The sequence below is a fragment of the Phallusia mammillata genome, chromosome 4 (genome assembly GCF_965637545.1).
Source record: "Phallusia mammillata chromosome 4, kaPhaMamm4.hap1.1, whole genome shotgun sequence".
NCBI classification, from domain to species: domain Eukaryota; kingdom Metazoa; phylum Chordata; class Ascidiacea; order Phlebobranchia; family Ascidiidae; genus Phallusia; species Phallusia mammillata.
The window spans coordinates 25,967,204-25,987,149 of record NC_137255.1 but is presented as its reverse complement, the minus strand read 5'-3'; the positions used below and the strand labels follow the sequence as shown (position 1 = coordinate 25,987,149).

The 19,946-nt window shown below is 35.2% G+C and overlaps 1 protein-coding gene across 1 annotated transcript; it reads left to right on the top strand.

Moving 5' to 3' along the window:
• Positions 1-509: 509 nt before the first annotated feature.
• On the top strand, positions 510-19,558 carry LOC145222699 (transient receptor potential cation channel subfamily A member 1 homolog). Its single transcript, XM_080088881.1, has 22 exons — positions 510-708; positions 2,707-2,753; positions 2,923-2,984; positions 3,545-3,596; positions 5,175-5,349; positions 6,731-6,975; positions 7,518-7,671; positions 7,976-8,079; positions 8,378-8,487; positions 9,735-9,886; positions 10,352-10,470; positions 10,975-11,049; positions 11,925-12,017; positions 12,365-12,536; positions 12,612-12,754; positions 13,054-13,194; positions 13,690-13,890; positions 14,266-14,406; positions 14,897-14,974; positions 16,159-16,227; positions 16,616-16,795; positions 18,155-19,558. Exons 1-22 carry the CDS (start codon positions 624-626, stop codon positions 18,275-18,277), a joined length of 2,721 nt encoding a protein of 906 aa, XP_079945007.1. The 5' UTR covers positions 510-623; the 3' UTR covers positions 18,278-19,558.
• Positions 19,559-19,946: the final 388 nt, after the last annotated feature.

Below are 19,946 nucleotides of genomic sequence, written 5' to 3'. Positions count from 1 at the left end.
CTAAGCGGGCGCGCAGTTTTAGATGTGACCCAAGAGACCGTAGTGAAACTGGCCAACAATCGCCATTGCTCTAAAGCTAAAAAGGATAGGCTAATCAAATTTTGACACAATATTCTACGCTTTTCAATACTAATTCGCAATTAATAATTCATAACTAATGTTAGAAATTCACCCAAAACGTGTTCGATGTGTGCTGACATTAAAATTAAACTTTACAAATGTTATTCTATACATCATATCTTTGAAAAGAGCCATCGCTTAAGGTTCTAGCAACAATGTTTTTTTGCCTTTTTGAATTCTGCATTCTTGACTTAGTGCAGATGTGAAGTTTTATCGTTCTACCTGTTTTAACAAAAGAGATGCGGCGTTTCGTTTGTGCGTAGGTGCCAATTTGCGCAGTTTACCAAGTTTGCATAGGTCAAGTTGAAATGAGCATATTTGGTAAACAACTGTTGCAAAATTTGCACAAATTAATGATATCGATGCAAGCAATTGTAATATATACTTATAATTTAGTGATGTTGAATTTTACAGTAAATAGTTGATAGTAGTTAAAAGGCACAACCTAGAATTGTGTAATTGTTTTGTGTGATTAATTTTAAACAACAATTTGTTGGTGAAACATGGATTCTGATAGTGATGCAACTTTACAAGATAAAAGCAAACAAATCCATGCTGATGATGTGAAGGTTCAAGTGATCGATGAAAGTAAGTTGGGTTTTTATCATATTTATGGGTCCCCTTCCCTGAAGGGGACACATTTTGATTTTACTCGATTTGTTTGTTTGTTTTTTCTTGTTTTTTTCTTCTTTCCTCAAGTTTGTCCACCCCACTTTGCCAAGAAATGTTTGATGGATTTGGATGAAATTTTCACAGATGGTAGATATGGTTATGTAGATGTGCCATTTGTTTTGTTTGACTCGATAGCCCCAGTGTTTACCCCACTAGCCCCCTAAAATGGGTGATTTTTTAAACAATGTCCGAATCGGATGAAATTTGGACAGTTTGTTCATTGTGCCATTTTAGGGCATCGTTTGTTGTGTTTTACCCTGTAGCCCCAATATTTACCCCACTAGCCCCCTAAAATGGGTGATTTTTTAAACAATGTCCGAATTGGATGAAATTTGGACAGTTTGTTCATTGTGCCATTTTAGGGCATCGTTTGTTGTGTTTTACCCTGTAGCCCCAATATTTACCCCACTAGCCCCCTAAAATGGGTGATTTTTTAAACAATGTCCGAATTGGATGAAATTTGGACAGTTTGTTCATTGTGCCATTTTAGGGCATCGTTTGTTGTGTTTTACCCTGTAGCCCCAATATTTACCCCACTAGCCCCTAAAAAGGACGATTTTTTAAACAATGTCCGAATTGGATGAAATTTGGACAGTTTGTTCATTGTGCCATTTTAGGGCATCGTTTGTTGTGTTTTACCCTGTAGCCCCAATATTTACCCCACTAGCCCCCTAAAATGGGTGATTTTTTAAACAATGTCCGATTTGGATGAAATTTGGACAGTTTGTTCATTGTTCCATTTTAGGGCGTCGATTATTGTGTTTCACCATGTAGCCCAATATTTACTGCTTAAGCCACCTATTGTTTATAAAACGTCCGATTTGGATGAATTTTTGATAGTTTTTTGAATTTGGCATTTGTAGCTGTCAAATATTGTGTTCCACCCTGCAGCCCTAATATTTACCCTACCAACCCCCCAAAATGGGTGAATTAATCAACAATACATTTTGACAGTTTGTATAATATGCCATTTTGAGATGTCAGTGTTTTATGCTATTTAGGCACACAAACTTATAACAATGTCTCAATTGCATGAGATTTGGACAGTTTGTACTTTACATAACTTGTTTTTTTAAGTAACACTACCAATCACTGTGTTTGACTTTATAGCACCGTTTCTTATGGTTGTCTGTTTACAACTTTGCGGTTTTGGGGACCCATGAGTTTCTGCCTGCAGAAACAAATCAAGATTATAAAAATGTTGGCTAATATGGGACCCAATATAAATAAATATAGAGAATATATTACAGTTTGCAGAATAGGTTGTAGTGTATATGCTATAGTAAAATGTGCTAAGCCACCCTTCTAGTTTGCAAGTAGTTTCATTTGTCAACTTGTTTTCGAACATATGGGCTTTTAATAAATAAGCTGTTGCTGCCAGGCATAATATCAAGTCTATAGAGCTCTTCTGGCAGAAGAGCTCTATAGACTTGATATGGGCTTTTAGTCAGTTTTTAAGGGTTTCAATTATCCCTAAAATAATAAACTTGCATAATTTACTTACTGCTATCTCATGTCAAAGTCAAAAGGTTTGTTCTGATAGGGAGTGTAATTCTCAAATAATAAATTTTACATTTTTTTTGAGAAAAACATTTTTTGAGAAACAAAATAGTCAAGAAACCAAAGAGCTGTATGTACAACATTGTAAGCTTGAAATAATTGCCTTAGCCCGGTCAAACTCTCACACTAAACAATTAGAAAAGATCAAAATTAGATGAAACTTTTACCCGGTCAGAAATGCCTAATTCATGACACAGTTGAAAAACTTTTACTGGACTCTACTGTGCCAAAATTACGTCCTTAACCACTTGCTTCCAGGCATTATGGAATTAAATTATTTCACTTAACGAGAAAACCACATTAAACTTGTTAAATGCCTAGTATTTAAGTTTTTATTTGTTTCATGTACAAAAGAACAACAATTACTTAACATGGACGAAGATCCACTCACATCTATACAAGTAAGTTAGCTTTCATGTTTTTTGTTTTGTGCTAAATCTCAACCATGTAAATGTTGGGTATGCACAGAACACTGGTTTTGGCAACACACAAATAGAGAAAATGACAGAAAATAGGACAGCTGATAAGCTTACCTTATGTCATTGTAATAACAGTTTCTTGTTTAATTAGGCTCGAGAAGAAGATAATACTGAAGAGATACAGCTAAAAAATATCCACCCTTTGTCCAGTAAGTAAGTAAACTCGTACAGCATGCCAACAAAAACATTTAAGTAACAAGTTAACACAGTTATCAATTAAGTTAACCATTATTGGTTTGCATTCATCATTTCATTTTAGTTGTGTAAAGTTGTACTCTGTCATATAAATCCAGTGAAGTCCCGAAATGCATCATTTTTAAATCATTGTAATCTGTTAAAAATCAAATAATCAAAAAAATGTGTGTCATCAAAATCTGTATTTTTTTTTTGTTTTGTTCATACATGTATTGCTTGAGCTATGTATACTAAACTGTGATTTAATGAAGATTTGTTCTGTGGGTGACATGTCTTCCTGCGAAATGTACTATCGCACCCAGTGTAAAATATTTTCCCAACAGAGAACACAACCAGCTAAATTAGCCATCAATTGTTGATTTATTTGATGACAGCATGCAATTATTTGCGATTTGTTAAAAAACAATGTTCGTATGGTACAAATTTTGTTTTGAAAGACTAATCAGTTTTGAACCTATTCACTAAACTTTATTGTATTTTCATATACTATGCACATATGCATGATATTTTAAATGTAGTTTTAGATCAACAAATGAACAATTCAATTCTGACGATGCTAACCTCCATAAGGTGAGTTCATTCTGCAATGACTAAAATTAAAGTGGGGCAAGTAAAGACAAAAAAAGTTTCATAACAAGTGCTTTCTAACCTTTTCTAAAACAATTACAAAAACAGCTGCATTGTTGTAATGGGATTTTCTAGGACTTGAACTTTGTGTTGATTTTGCTTATTTTTTGTGGCTAGGAATATGCGATTTGAAATATATAGTATATAAGTCTGCAAACTTTGTATCCTATACTAACCACACCCCAATGTCAATTTAAACCATATATGACAGTCCTCATTTTTTATATATTACAGTTGCAAACTTTATGCTTGTTTACATAATTTTGGGTTGTGAAATGATTGTCACCTGTGTACAGCAATTGTACAATTAGAATAAATGTGCAGTTATGTAAAAATTCTGAACATATTGCTTTGGAATAAACTTGTTGTTACTGTTAACTTACATTGATTCTTGTTATTTGTTTTACATTACAGAAATGTTGAGAAAGGCACAATAAGATTTCATAATTCTGGAATCTTTTTAACTATTCTGCAATACTGTTTAAAACTGTTAATTGTTGGTCGGGGCATATGTACTAGAATAGTTATTACAAAAAATAACATCTTTACAAATGCAATACTGAGGGTCACACGTTACTTATTTCATGCCTAGTGATTGTCCCCCTAAAACCTGGTTTATTATATCTTCCTGTGGGGATACAACATGTATAATGAGGTCATTTGAACAACAGGAAACAAGTTATGTATTGTGGGCCCCTTTCAGATGCTAGCGTGTTTTAATAACACATGTTTGACTGCCACTTTTCTATGCATTTTTACCCCTTAACAATAATGGAAGGGTATAAAACTTTACAGTCTGTTATATACAGTCATGTGGTTGTGCCATTTGTTAGATTTACCTACCCAAGATTTATTAGGTTATCTCTTTATCTCCAAAATGGTAGAAAGTTTCAATATTCCCTGTCACCACAAATTAGAAATGGTTTTGTCCCTGAGTAAAATGTGAATGAACTTAATTACAAACATTTATTAACTACAGTGCTTGTGCGACATGACCGAATATTTCAATAACATTAAAGCCCTAACACAGAGCTACTCAACGAGTTTTGCCAATTTTTAAATTACAAAACCTATTGTGGCAGGCAGTAGTGCAAATAGAACTTGTCTTAGTAAGCTAATGCAAAAAAAAACACTTTTATATCTGGCAACAGCTCGCATATTTTTGAAGATAGATTTGCAATACACATCCACTTAACAACATGGTAAACATACATTTGCCTGTCTTTTCAGTATTAGCACAATCTATTTTTGCTTTCTCTGCACACTTTCTTTAGTAATCAGGGTTATCGTAAAGCATTTACAGTTGGTTTTGCATGACTCGTAAATGCCACACATGCATTCATGATACACTGTTTTTAATGCAATATTGACATATTTTTTACTCAATGATAAACATTGGCTCTTTCAAATACAAATCTAGAATCCAGTTGATCAAATAATGTGCATTATGCGACAAACACTTGATAACAGAATTATTAGTGTTGTTGGTTTTAATTTTTTTCTCTTTTCATTGCACCACAGATAGCCATTGATGGCCACATTGAAATGATGCGAGCAAAACTCAACCAGCCTGAAAAACTTTTTCCTGGCGAAAAACAACTGAACATGCAAAATGATGCTGGTTTTACCCCTTTGCACTATGCTGTCATGAACCAACATGTGGAGATATGTGTGTTACTTGTGGACCATGGAGCTGGTAGGAAACCATTTAAATCGAACTTTGTACACTTACAACTCGAATTGATTAGCTTACAACAGTTATATAATTCAACATTTGGCACTGTAGTATATATATGTTTTTCACATGTCATCCAATAAAAATTAAGATATATATAAGCACCTTCTAACCCTTTAGGATTAGTTGTGTGGTAAACTGTTAGGATTAGTTGTGTTTGGTCAGACAAAAAGTAAGTATGTTGATTTTTTAGTAAGAACTTTATTTTACTCAAGCCAGCAAAGCCTAGTTATTTTTACAATAACTCCCAGCACAAAATTGTCAACTTCATTATCAACAGTGCGGAGGCTTGTGGGTGCGCGTTCTGCGTTATTGTTTACTTGAAAGCTCGTTAATTCTTCTGCTTCTCATGGCTCGTCTGCAGTAGCGAGTAAGTTCATTATTACGATTCTTAACACTTGCTGCATAGAGCCGACATGATCCACAAAAGATCAATTTAGTTCTTGTCTTTTATTCTGGTTACGCAACACACATCAAGTCTCATTTATCTCAAGGAAAGGATACGGTGAAAAAGAGAGAGATCAACGATAAAACATTGACTTTTAAACTGATACTCGTTTTTCGTGCGATCATTGCAAAACAGTATCTTCTTTTACTCACATCAGTTATTAGTTTGTTTTAAGTTAAACGCTTGCAAAGATTTGCAGCACTGCAATGGATTGCACAACTATTTCAAAACACCCGGTTTACGCAACAGCCTGTCTTATGGTCCTGCTGTTGGAACATATGAGGAAGACGGGAACATGTAACAACAACACCGAATATGTGCTTCCAATAGTTACTGAATCATGAGAACCAATGGAACAGTAAAGTTACACCGCTCGATACCATATGTCGCAAAAGCAGCATATAAATTCCATGGAACGAAAAGTCATGGTTGCAAAGTTAAAATTTTCCATTACTTAATGCTTAGCCAAACCAAAGTGCCAAAATGATGGTTTAAAAGCAAGTGACTGCTACAACAGCGTGTATTCGTGTTTAAGCCTGCATTTGTTTCTCAGTTGTTGCACATGTCATTTTACAGAAATTTATCACCTTGTACAAACAAAGGGTGTATTTTTAGTTGCTCTAACCCAGTCATCTAAGTGCATGCCTAAGAAGCTATGTCCCACAGACTAATGCAGTTAATCGCATAATCCATTTAACTGCAAAGGGTTGTAAATCCGAACCATAGACATTTGTTAAGAAACTTTTTGAGAGAATGAGAGAATTACCCAGATTTGTTTAAAGTTGGAGTGTTAAAGTTTTACTGTGTATTATTCTGTTTTCAAATGGGTTGTCCTGGTTTCTGTCAACCAATAATCAGTACTGGCTTTATTAAACTAATCAGTTGTTGTTACAGATATCAATAAGTGTGATATGGATGGAAAAACTGCTCTTCATCTTGCTTTGTTTAAGTTGGATTTGGATGAGCGTTCATATGGTGCAAGAGATCAAGAAACTTCAAACAACTCTGTTTTGAAATATCTGTTGGGAAATAATGCCAGCATAGATGTTAAGGATAAACAAGATCGCACACCTTTCCACTTTGCTGCCCTCAGTGGTTCTGTAGATAGCATGAAGCTATTACTTGAGGCTTTGAATAAAGTAAGTACTGTATATTGTAATATTATAAATGTATTACATGTGAGTATCATTTGCTTTCATGCTTGCTTTGTCCCTTTTGCAAAACTTTTGATTATTTTGCTATTGGCAAATATTTGGAATTCTTAAAATTGTGTGAGTTTAATCATCAGGGTATTGGATTAAAAGTTTGTTTTGATTCCGAGACGAAAAATATTTGAAAGTAATGGTTAAAAGTTAAAAAAATCAATGAGTATAGCTGGGGTTAGGAAAAACTTTGTTCAATTCAATGCTTTACAAAAATTGACCACAGGTTATAGTTTCCAAAATACCATGTCTTTGACTATACAATATTACAAAAACAACTGTGACTTAACTTAAAAAGTGTGAATTTACCAACTCTGACCCTTGTTCTGACCTAAGGAAAGAGAAATTCTTGTATATTACATCACATTACAATTTGCAATAGTTGATAGAGTATTTGAAGCTGTTGTATGTTTTTGACAATGGCAGTTCTATTTTTAGTGTAAAAAAACCATAATATTTTCTTTGTTTTATGAATTTAGTCCATGCACAATGAAGATGCAAGTGACAATATGGATTCGTCACTTGTTAAAGATCAATTAAACAGTAAAGATTGTGATGGCAAAACTCCCCTGCACTTTGCAGCCGAATACAAACTTTTCCAGATGTGCGAGTTTCTCACTACACAAGGAGTGGGTAAGAAGCTGTTGTAATTCACAGTGTTGCAAATTCACAGTGCTGCATGTTGTGTTACAGACAACTATACCCAGTAAAACTACAATTTCAATTAAAATGGCAAAATAACTGTTAAGTTAACTATGCATGTAGTATATTGTATAACCACGACTTACCCGAGCCTCAGTATGGACACAATGTAAATTTGAAAGTCTGAAGCAGTAAAATACTTGCATACCATGATTGTGAGTTTTACAATGGTAAAACCTTTAGGTGTGGCACAAGTTGATATGGTTGCATTTTGTTTCAAAATTATTTTTATCAGATATGAATGTTCGTGATATAGAGGGTAGAACTGCTCTTCACTACTTGGTTTGTCGAACATTCCAAAATGATCCAAGCATCCAACTTTCCAAACAACTATTAAGTGTAAGTAACATTTAAATAAACTTGGAAAAATAATAAAACTGATACTATTTGCAATTGTACTTTGAAATCAGTTATGCTGTAAATATTATGATGTGGCTATTGTGGAAAAGGTAATTAAATGAAGAACTGTGAAAAAATGTTTGATTTGGTTGGAATACTTTAAATTTTTAAATGTGCTCGCTAAAACAGAAATAATTTGTAAGTATAGTTGTGGGCTGTTTTATTAAAAAAAAAATATGTATAAGTTAAAGTTGCAAAAAAATGGTTTTATTGACCTAACAATTGTCTTGCTTTATAGGAGATGTTGCATGTAGGAGCTATTGTTGATGCAAAAGACAAATACAGAGAAACTCCGCTTCATCTTGCTTGCAGAGCTGGACACCCTGAGGTAGTTCGTGTTCTTTTGGAGTAAGTGCTATTGAAATAGTATTTTTATGGGTCTCCTTCCCTGAAGGGGACACATATTGATTTTACTCAAATTGTTTGTTTGTTTTCTTTTTTTTTTCTTTCCAAAGTTTGTCCGACTCGTTTTTCCATCAAATGTTTAAAGGATTTTGGTAAAATTTACACACATGGTAGATATAGGTATGTAGATGTGCATTCCACTTTATTTTTGTTGATAACCCCAGTATTTACCCCACTAGCCACCTAAAATGAGTGATTTTCTTGCCAAAGTTTGTTGGACTCATTTTTCCACTAAATGTTTAATGGATTTGGATGAAATTTACACAGATGGTAGATATGGTTATGTAGATGCGCATACCACTTCGTTTTGGTTGATAACCCCAGTATTTACCCTGCAAGGTGAGTTTGTAAACAGTGTTAGAATTGTCTGAAATTTGAATAGCTTGTAGAGTATTCCATTTATAGGTTTTGATTGTTGTGTTCAGCCCTGTAGCCCGAACATTTACCCCACAAGCCCCCAAAGTGTAAAATGTATTTGTATGTTACTGGGCACCACAAACGAAACATTTCTATGGCACAATAGTGTTACAAGGGCAAGCAGTTGTATGTTACTCGTTTGTGACTTTGTGGATTGCTTGGTGAACGTTTTTGTGCCGTGGCAGTTAGGGGGTTGTTAACAGTCCTATGACGTCAGAAGCATTAACAGTTATTGCTCAAAACACCTCTAGTGGTCACAATTTTAAACATAGAAAGATTGGGCTGAAATTTTGCAGTACTATTGATTGAGTCATTGAGGTTTTATATTTTTTTAGTTCAGTGTAAAACCCCATTAGTTACCCTACTAGCCCCCTAAAATGGATTAGTTTATAAAACAGTGTCGAAATTGGCTAAAATTTGGGTAGCATGTGGACTATGGTTATCTCTTGAAATGCACTATTTTTAACTTTACATATGTGGGCCTGCAGAAACAACTAAGGTTATAATAGATGATGGCTAATATGGGACCCAATACAAAATAAGCATAGGAAATATATTTATGTTTTAAAATAGGTTGAAGTGTAAATGCAACGACAAAATGTGCTAAGCCACCCTTCTAGTTTTGTGGTGGCTTAGCCCAGCTAGTCTGGCATTTTTAGTATCATGTTACTGAAAAACTATATTTTATATGTGTTGTTTAAATTTTGCTTTGACACCAAACTTTACCTAAAAGTGATTTTTCAACCAAGTGTTTTTGTGTTTTTTTTTGATAGAGGGAAAGCTGATGTAACTCTTCGCTGTATATCCGGGTGGAATGCATTAGATTTTGCGATTGAGTCTGAAGATGCTTCTTGTACTCGATTGATAATAGACAGCGAAAATTGGAGGGAAGTTTTAAAAAGCCACAGCAATGATTTACACGGCGGTTGGTGTGTTTGAAATTTTTCACAATGTTTGACAAAAGCATTATGTTTGTGAAATATGTCATAATATTGCCAGTGTGCAACTTTACACATTACCACAAACTGCTTTAAAAATATTAGAAGAGAGTGATACACTGGGTTCTAAAGCATATCACTTTATAGTTCTCAACATTCTTTCACACATGTTATATATGTTTCAATTGAATTTTTACAGGATTTTGTGTACAAAAACTAAGATATTACCAGTACATTAGCTGGAAAACAGAATTCTTATAAATAATAAACTGCTTAGAATATTTATAGCTACACAAATGTTAACATTATCTGTGAATGTCCCTTTTATACAACATTTTTCTGGTGAAAAATCCACCCTTTCTGATCAAGAAACCCTGTTAATATCAAAGTGCATGTATGTTTTAGGACAAAATGGCTTAACAACTAACATACTAAAGTTGTTGTTATAACAGGTGAAGCTATTAACACACCCATTAGAAATTTGATTCGAAAAATGCCAGAGATTGCTGAAGAAGTTTTCACAAAATGCATGAAAAGTGACAACAGTCCTATCAACCATGTGTATTATCATGTGAGAACAATTATCAACTTTTAGCTTGTGTCATATTTGTTTTTCAATAATTGAGTTTTAAATTATATTTTTGCCTATAAGTCTTTGGATAAATGATTATTTTAATTATGTGATTAGAACTTTTCTTGCAGAAATTTGTTTTCTCATGCAATAACCAAAAAATTTTGGAAAAGCTGCGAACATTTTTTAATTATATAGTTGAGAATTATGTGGTAGAATAGACAAATTCGGCTGGTTGCAGTTGCACAATCTGTATATTTGCATTAGAAAAACTGAAATGATCACTTGTTACTAAGAAAGTTATATGCTCAATGGGTTAATTCAGGCAATCGCATAAGAAAGCATGGCAAGAAAGCCTGTGTATGCGATTAACTCCACCTTCATTACAAACAAAAAATACCTTTTACATAATGTAGAGGTTTACTTACTGACTTCAAAGAGTTTAGACCTAAAAACAAGACTATTTTTTTCATTATTTGGTTTCCTAATTCTATTAGCTTACAGGTTGTATTTGATTATGAATTTTTGGATGATGAATTTTCCTGCGCTTACTGGTCTGGGGACAATAATGGTGTAGAGGTCAGTTTTAAGGCAGCAAGGTTAACATTAGGGATGGGCCAAAACTGCAAGTGTTCTGTTTGGTCGAGCACCGAGCATTTTAAGTTAATGCACGGTTCTCGGCCGAGCACGCTCGGGTGTATTATGACGTCACAAACATTCCCTAATCCACGCAAGTTTTAGCGTTACAAGGTCGCTTACGTCACCAGCGGTGTATTATAAGCTGTACATGCCCTAGAAGTACGCGTTTTTTTCACAATCATAACGCATATAAATAAACAATCATTTGTGTTTTTGTATACCCTTTCAAAGTTTTGTATGTTAGTATAAATATGAAAATTTAGTGCTCGGGTAGGTTTGTGCAAGTGCTCGGCCGAGCACCGAGCATCAAAAAAACTCGGTACCGAGTACTCGGGTTTTGGCTCAACTCGGCCCATCCCTAGTTAACATGAAACATGGTATAGTTTGTCTAAAAATGGCACAATACGTATTGTTTCTTTTTGGCCACTGCAAAACTTGCATAAGTTTAATGGTGAAAATAACGGCCCAAATAGACGTAAAAAGCAACATACTTTATTTTTCCAAACGATTATCTATCGTTTGTATTAGGCAACGCTTGTTTTGCACTTTTTTATCGTTCCTTCACTTGACTCAAGTGTATATAAACAGGTGTATAAACTGATGTGGTCTTCATATCACTGATGATGACATAAGCATTTGCCAAAACCTTTGGAAAAATAAAGCATGTCGCTTTTTACATCTATTTGGGCCGTTTTTTCAACATTAAACCGATAAACAGATCCGTATATAGTGATCCAAAATTTTCATTTTGTAGAATTATGTTTTTACAAGAGGTGTATAACAGGTGTAAACTGATAAATTTCATGTTGTGACAGGTGTATGATGCATATGGACATATAGTTGATGATGTACTTACATACTCCAATAATTTAAACTTGCTCAAGGAAAACCACCTATTAAACATTATGGTAAGGTAGAACAAGACAATTTGTTTGTTTTTTGATAAAATTATCAACTATAGCAGAGGTTGGAAACCTTTTAACTGAGTGAACCAATCAAGTCAGATATTTCTGATCAAAATCCAAAAATTATAAGATAGTATTGGTCTTAGTATTGATTATTTTGCATCAAGAAAATGTTACATTAATGAAGTCTAGTACACACGTTTTAATTACTCACCAGGTTAACAAATACAAAATTAGATTTGTATGAGAGCAAGATGAAGTAATCAAAAGAGCCACATGTTGCTTTTAAACCATGGGTTTTAAAACGCTAAATTGTAGTATAATTTCAAATTTGTAATTTTTTTGAGCAGGTTCAAGCAAAGCGAAAGACGCTCTTGCGCCACCCACTGGTGGTCAGTTTGTTAAATTACAAGTGGAAAAGATTTGTGAGGCCCGTGTACATTTTAAATCTGCTGCTTTATCTGACATTTATGGTGTTTTTCAACTTGTACATGTTGACGATGCCTCCGCCATATTCCATTGGTAAGCTCACTGTCAACATTAATGCACAGAATATTTCCTTGCAGACTTAAAATACAGCTGCTTATTTTCACACAGATTCAAACAACGTGACGTCATCGTGCGTGGCTATCATCACTGAAGCGCAACCGAAATTTGGGCGTTGCTATGACTACAACTCGCGGGGAATTGTTGCCAAATATTTTGTCATCGTCCTTTCAGTTATCAGTTTAATAAAAGAGGTGACTTTTCCTATTCCATAAATCGGTTATTACGTTACTGCTGTGTTAACGAAAAAAAATCTTGGATTCCTCCAAAAAATGCCATTAGGGTTGGGTTAAACTAGGGCAGGGTAAGGTTTTTATTAAAAATTCAACAAAACCAACTTTTAAACATAGTTCCTAAATCTTTGGCTGCTAAATAAATAATTTAGCTCTTTGCGCCACCTATCGAAATTTAGCTTAATGTGGGTCTGTCGTGAGGTATGGTGTTAATAGCTCTACCGTAGTTAACATTATTGTGTCATAAAAACTTTTTTCAGGTATACCAGATTTACTCGCAAAGGATATCCTACTTCCAAAGTTTCACAAACCTTTTCGAAGTTTCACTTTACATTCTCGCGATTCTCACGGTTTATTCAGACACAAGTTCGGCTGGACCAAACTACGTTGGTGTGAGAGAGGTGGGTTATTATAGAGATGGGCCAAAAACTGCAAATGTTCCGTTTGGTCGAGCGCCGAGCATCTCAGGCTAATGCTCGGTGCTCGTCGAACACGCTCAGTGCATTGTGACCTAACAAACATTCCCGAATCCATGTGAGTTTTGTAGCTTTCCAAGAGTCCCGTTAGGTCACCAGTGGTGTTTCAACCACCATTTAAAAAACATTTATTTTTGTTCTTGGATACCCTTCCGAACACTAGTTTCGTATGTTAGTAGGGCATGAATATGCCAATTTAACGCTCGGGTCAGTTTGTGCGACTGATCGGCCGGGTACCGAGCATCAAAAAACAGCGATGCTCGGTACCGAGTACTCGGGTTCTGGCTCGGCTCGGCCCATCCCTAAGTTCTTAAACCCGGAAATTTGAGAATTTCCTTTCGCTATGTTATTTATACTTTGATTCGGTGTGACGCCTTTAATGGGCCTGGCGTACTGTGATTTATACTTTGTTGCTTATAGGATTGGCAGTGGCAGATTGGAGCAGTCAGCATTTTTCTATCGTGGATTGTTTTGATCATGTTCATACAAAATTTACCGACATTTGGAATATACGTCCTCATGTTTACTGAAGTTCTTCAGACGTTCACGAAATTCTTTTTTGTCTTTGTTCTATTTATATTGGGCTTCGCGTTCAGTTTTCATTGTTTGCTGCAGAATCAGGTTCGGTATAAACACTATAATGTCAAAGTCAACAATGTATTTCGTGTTTTTTTTACTAATGTGTCTTATTCTTGGTACAAAAATACTGTTGCCAGTTACATATACATGTGTTACGAAACCCAATATTTTTTGCTTGCATAAACAATGATGCATTTAAATGTCAAACAAAGATAGGGACCCGCAATTATGTGCATTTGATTTTAAGTGTGGCAAATGATGTATGTGGTTATTTATTAAAAAAGATGCATATACATCAAATTAGCCACTTTTTTTAATTGTAAAACTGAATTAGGTATTCTTCTAAGCGACACGGCAGTTTGTGTTAGATATATTTTTGTTCAAATATTTTGCTGACAAATGGTGTTTGTGACGTAGTACGCGTTTCGGGAATGGTGGAACGCGGTGATCAAGACTTTACTTATGATGATGGGGGAATTCGGATTCGAAGGAATTTTTGTTGCAGAAGTTACTGCGATTGAGACGGGATCAGACAACCACACAGTTACTGTATCAGCTGTAAGTATTTGCTTTAAATCGTAAGGCTTTTTAATGTCCCACGACATTCACACAAACTCCTTGGCACAATTATATAGATTTTATCTCCAATTTGGCACTACAAATGATGCAACCCCTGTCTAAACTGGTGGTGACTGTATTGAGTTGCGAATATATAGCGTACAAAAACAAATAAAAAATCGTCTAATCATATCGATGTTTTTCCAAAAATACGAGAAAATCGTATTAATCAGTGCCTACAGACAAAATAACCGCCACTAATTTGAAAGCTTGCAATATACATGCGCAGTTGTAACTATCTTTGTGTGGCTTCTCGGATTAAGTCTGGGATGGTTGGCTTTGCCGTGAACAACCAAAATACTCGTGTATTTCTTTATCCACGTGTACAAAGAAACTAAAATCTAAGCCCATCAATGTATGTTTTTAGGCGTGATATTGGTATGACGCAAACGGTGATTCTTATACATTTATATATTTTTTGATTTCGCAGGTTAATTACCGAGCTGTATCTTACATCCTCTTTGTGTGTTTCGTCATTGTAATGAGCATCATCATCATGAACTTACTGGTGAGTGTTGTGAGATGATGCCTACCCAAATTTACATGTTAAGAACCGACTGTTTGGACCATTGGTGTAAACCAGGGGTGGGCAAACTACGGCCCGCGGGCCGCATGCGGCCCGGCAAAGGAGATCATGCGGCCCGCCAAATGTTTCCGAGTAACGCTGAATAGTACTATGAGCACAGGCGCATAGTTTTAAAAATTCCGGGGGTGCGACTTGCCGATACCAATACCATGTGCAGTATCTGTACCCGTACGATACTTTGGAACTAAACACAGATACTTTTCACGTGCTTTAGCCTGCCACGTTATTATGCAAATCGTCGCTTGACACAATTTCTTCGTTCGATAAAAGTAAAAGCGATTCACGTTTTCAAATACAGCCCACTTTGCACTGTTGACGCCCAAACTTTGGCACAAGGACTTTATTAACAAAAAACGTGGTTTCGCCTTTGTTGCAACCAACGCTTGTTTTTTTGAAACAATTACAATTGTAGCTTTTCAACCACTGTTTGTACAATCGTGAACAAACGTATTTGCATAAAGCTGAAAATATACTATGTAATAATTGTGCGCAGGGGTGCACAACCTGCGGCCGCAATCTATTAATATTTTGATTTTCAAACTGCTAAAACAGATTTCGTGGGACTGGAAAAAAGATTACCAGTCTAGTAACCATATGCGCCAGGCTTTTTATCTGCTTATTATGTGCAAACAATGCGAAAAGAACGGGCACTGCAATCGTCACAATACAGTTTATGACGTCATAAACAGTTAGCTCCGTTCAGCTAAACTTATGCACAAGTTAGAAATTGTTAATCAGAGCATTTTAGACGACTTTAAATGGTATATATGATACAAACCTTATTTTTTACATCAGTTGTTTTAAAACAAAACAACAAGCAAGCAATTGGCGGCCGTTGGTGAAATACCATGCGGCCCGATAAGATTATGAACTTTTGAATGCGGCCCTTGCACTGAAAAGTTTGCCCACCCCTGGTGTAAACGCTTACTTGACACAAACTTAATTATATACCTAAAAGTGATAATAGACCTAAAAGTTTTTAAAAAAAAACGGAATTCTACTTTACCACATGTGCATATGTTTATATTGCATGAATAGGCTTAGGCAAAATATTGGGACCCTGTATGTATATCTGGTATGGTCCTATAACATTGTACCCTTTACAGGTCGGTCTTGCTGTCGACGACATAAAAGGTGTCCAAGAAAACGCAGAACTGGAAAGTTTGGCAATGCAAGTAAGTACAATGTAGAATGTAAAACTATACCGGTTGTGAATTAATTTGCTGCAAAATAAGAACCAACCCCTCTTTGCAGCGACAGCTTAAAATACGTTGACTTGACCGTTCTTTGCATTGCAAGTCTTATTTGGGCATTAATAAGTTACTTAATTGATGATCTGATTCTGATTAATGCAAATGAACTAAAAGGATGCGAACTCATTGTACCTTTTGGGGGCGACTCCAAATACATTGACATTGCCGTATTCTGCATTACTTAACATTGCCGTTGTTTAGGGTGGGCGATAAAACTAAATTGCTGATGTGATTCTTTTTGCAAATGAGCTACCAGGATGTTAATTTGCGCCCAGGCGGAGATTTGAAACAAGGACCCTCTGTTTTTCAGGTGAAACTAACCCTGGATGTCCAGTACGCGTTACCACAGTTTATACGGCGTCGATTTATTCGAAAATATCGAGAGTTCTACCCAAATTCCCACCAAAGAAGATCGGCTTTTATGCGATGGTGGCACTCAGAGGAAAACCTGAACACATCAACCATCAATGAAGCTTTGCATCATGAAAAGGTAGAAAGCAAATTCTAGTTGGTATTTTATACATATTAGAGTTATACATATAGTAGAGTCCATTTCAATTTGAAAAAACGGATTTAAAGCAATACTAAGGTACCTGAAGCTAACAAGGCCCATTAAAAAACTATTGCGTATAACTGAAAAACCATTTAACCGTTCCAGACCAAATTCGGCATGATTGTTGCAGAGGTTGATATTAAACATCCATTAGATTTTGAGGACGTTTGCAAGTTTTGTTTTTGTAGGATAACAGTTTAAAAAAACGTGGGCCTTAATACAAACCTGTGCTGTTAATAAAGCCCAACATTTTCATGGTTTTAAAAATAGTCTAGAAACCAATCAAAATCATTTATACTTTGCTTCGGTCAAATAAAAGTTCAAACAAGCAACTAAATGACCCCATTACTAATGTATCTTTAATAGGTTTTTATTTCGACAACACAATCTTTCATTTTTGTTACCATTTTAACAATAAATAATAAAAGGTTGAAAAAAAAAACACTTCTTAATTCGGATTGGTCATGATAACAATTACATACAACTTGCAGGTCCAAAACTTTGTAAATCATTTTAAGTACATAAAAACGGAAGCATTTTTTCTGGCACATAAAAAAATATTAACAGTGGGCCTTATTACCTTCCGGGCCTATATACCTTCAGGTACCTTACGACATTTATTGGCTTGTTAAAGCGCGAAACCCAGTATGACCGCTGAGACAGTTGGTAACAGCTAAAAAGTTTCAAAAGAACTGCTACGGCATTTTTTGGCTTGGTAAATAACAAAACCCAATGTAGCCGGTAAGATGATTGGTAAGCGAAACCGCCTTGTTCACAAAGTTGGTGGATTCTAATCCTGTCTCGGCTACTTTTTCTTGAGCAAGAAACTTTAGCGGGATTGCTTCAACCCAGTAGAACCCGATCGGTTAAAAAAATTTGAAGACAAAAAGAAAGTCTCTAACTCCAAAATATCAAATAAACACTTATTATAAGACAATCAAACTACAAACCATCGAAAAATGAAAATCATGCAAATAAAGAATTATCGTCACTAGTGGTTCGCTTCAGTTACCTTTCTACGGTGGAGCTACTAACGTAAGAACTCACAGTAGCCAGGTTTGCTAATTTCCGGTAGGTGGCGCACGCAAATATTTTAAATGCAATTTGTGTAAAAAATGCTGACGGTTAAGACTATTAGGGTTGGTCTGAGGTTTCATTATAATAATAAAATTAACCTAAACCTAGTTTTTTATGTTAAATTTACTCCCTAACCTTAGCCCAGTTTCACTGTTTTTGCACTATTTACGCTATCTACCGGAAATTAGCAAACCTATCATTTATGTTGAACATTTTAAGAACGACCGTGACAAGCTTGAAAAACGGGTTGAGGCTTTGGATGAAAAGGTGGAGTCCCTAAAAGGCATGATGTCAGCAATTATGTCACACTTCGATATTAACGGTGACGACAACAACCCGTAAACGTTATAATGAACTACCGTCATTAGGCTTTCGTCAAAAACGTTGCAACTGTATACAAAGAGATTTTTTTTATGTTCAAGTGATTATATTACCTAACTTTTCTCGATTAATAAAGTGAATATATGAGGTGTATCAAACTTTTATTGCAGTTCTAACTTTTGCATTTTTTATGATTGTCGCACTTTTTTGTTTCGCTGTGTCCAGTATGAATGATGCTTTAACCGGTTTTGGTTCTATACGACACAGAATTACCCAAAACCGGATTTTTATTCTACTTTTTGAACTAAAAAACGAAAATGCCACAATAAAGTATGCGTCTGTAGCAGTGTCTTGTTTTCCTTTTGTGTTTTGGTTTTATTACTTGATTTTGTGTTTACCTTTACATTCGTTGTTTGCAGGACGACTGGTGATGACCATGCGAAATATATGTTGTTTAACATTATGTGTTGACTGATTTCAGCTAGGAAGCACTGTTACTTCGTAAAATTACTCGGATACATAACATTTTTGGCCAGGGGGACTGGCTTTGCATATAGCTCGAAAAGTTTCGTGAGCCACCCTGGTAGTTCGCAAACTGTTGTTAATCTTTTCTCAGCCTGCGTATGCTGAAAACATTTGGGTCCTTACGGGGGTACTCGGATGGCAAGGGACAGTAACACGATGTTGTTTGAGTTATACGCCTTAAAACGTTCTGTCCCTTTAAATAGGTTGCTTCGCCTATGCTAACTGTGAAGTTGTTGTGGATTTTTGTTGGGTTTTGACCAGCTTGTTTTATTCATGCATGTGCATCCAGCTCAAGGCATTCTTTTCTGCAAAGGGGCCGCGAATTAGATATCAAGCATGTGATGTAATAACTCCTGTTAATCGCAATGTAATGTTTTTGCTTATATTTTGCTGAATCAAATGATCCAAATTTTCCAGTTCGAAGATTAAGCCTGGGGGTCAAAAAATCGAAGAAAAAAAAAATCGCTACCTAATGCACAGACTCTGTTTTTCTGATAAATTATAATTTAGTTTTAGCATCATTATAACTATTACGTGTGATATTGCTCTGACGATTTCCCTCTTTCATCAACAAAACTGTGTGCAGAGTCCCCTCTTTCTATCCTTTTATTTCTTTTTAAGCAGACCAGTTCTTGGTAGGTGTTGTGCCTTTTTACATTAGCGGACATTTTCTTCATGCAACTTGCTGAATTGTAAGTTTTTTGTTTTTGATCCAGTGTTTTGTTAAAAAAGTTTTATAAACGTGTTAAAAAAGGAGGAATAAAGTTGAATACTTGATGGACAGCGTCGTAGAAAATATGTTTTATAAAATCCTTAGGCTTCCTTGTTTTGTCCAGTTTTACATTGTATATTACCACCATAATTTTATGACCTGGCCCAGAGATAATAACAGCAAATTACTTTTTATAGAAAGAAAACCCCTTTCAGCATTTTAGCAGTGCTAGATTAGTTGCTAAAACACAAGTGTTATGTTAAATTGAAAGGAGTGTCTAAAAAAAGATAAGAAGATAAATGGTTTAAACATGACATCAGTAATCTTGTTTCGTTTATATTTAGACAGAAAACTGTAATATCTCCCGTTCGTCCATTTTTTAACTTTAGGTACATGTGAATAATATTTAAAGCAGTCAACAACAATGAATTCATCTACGTTAAGATTTGGATC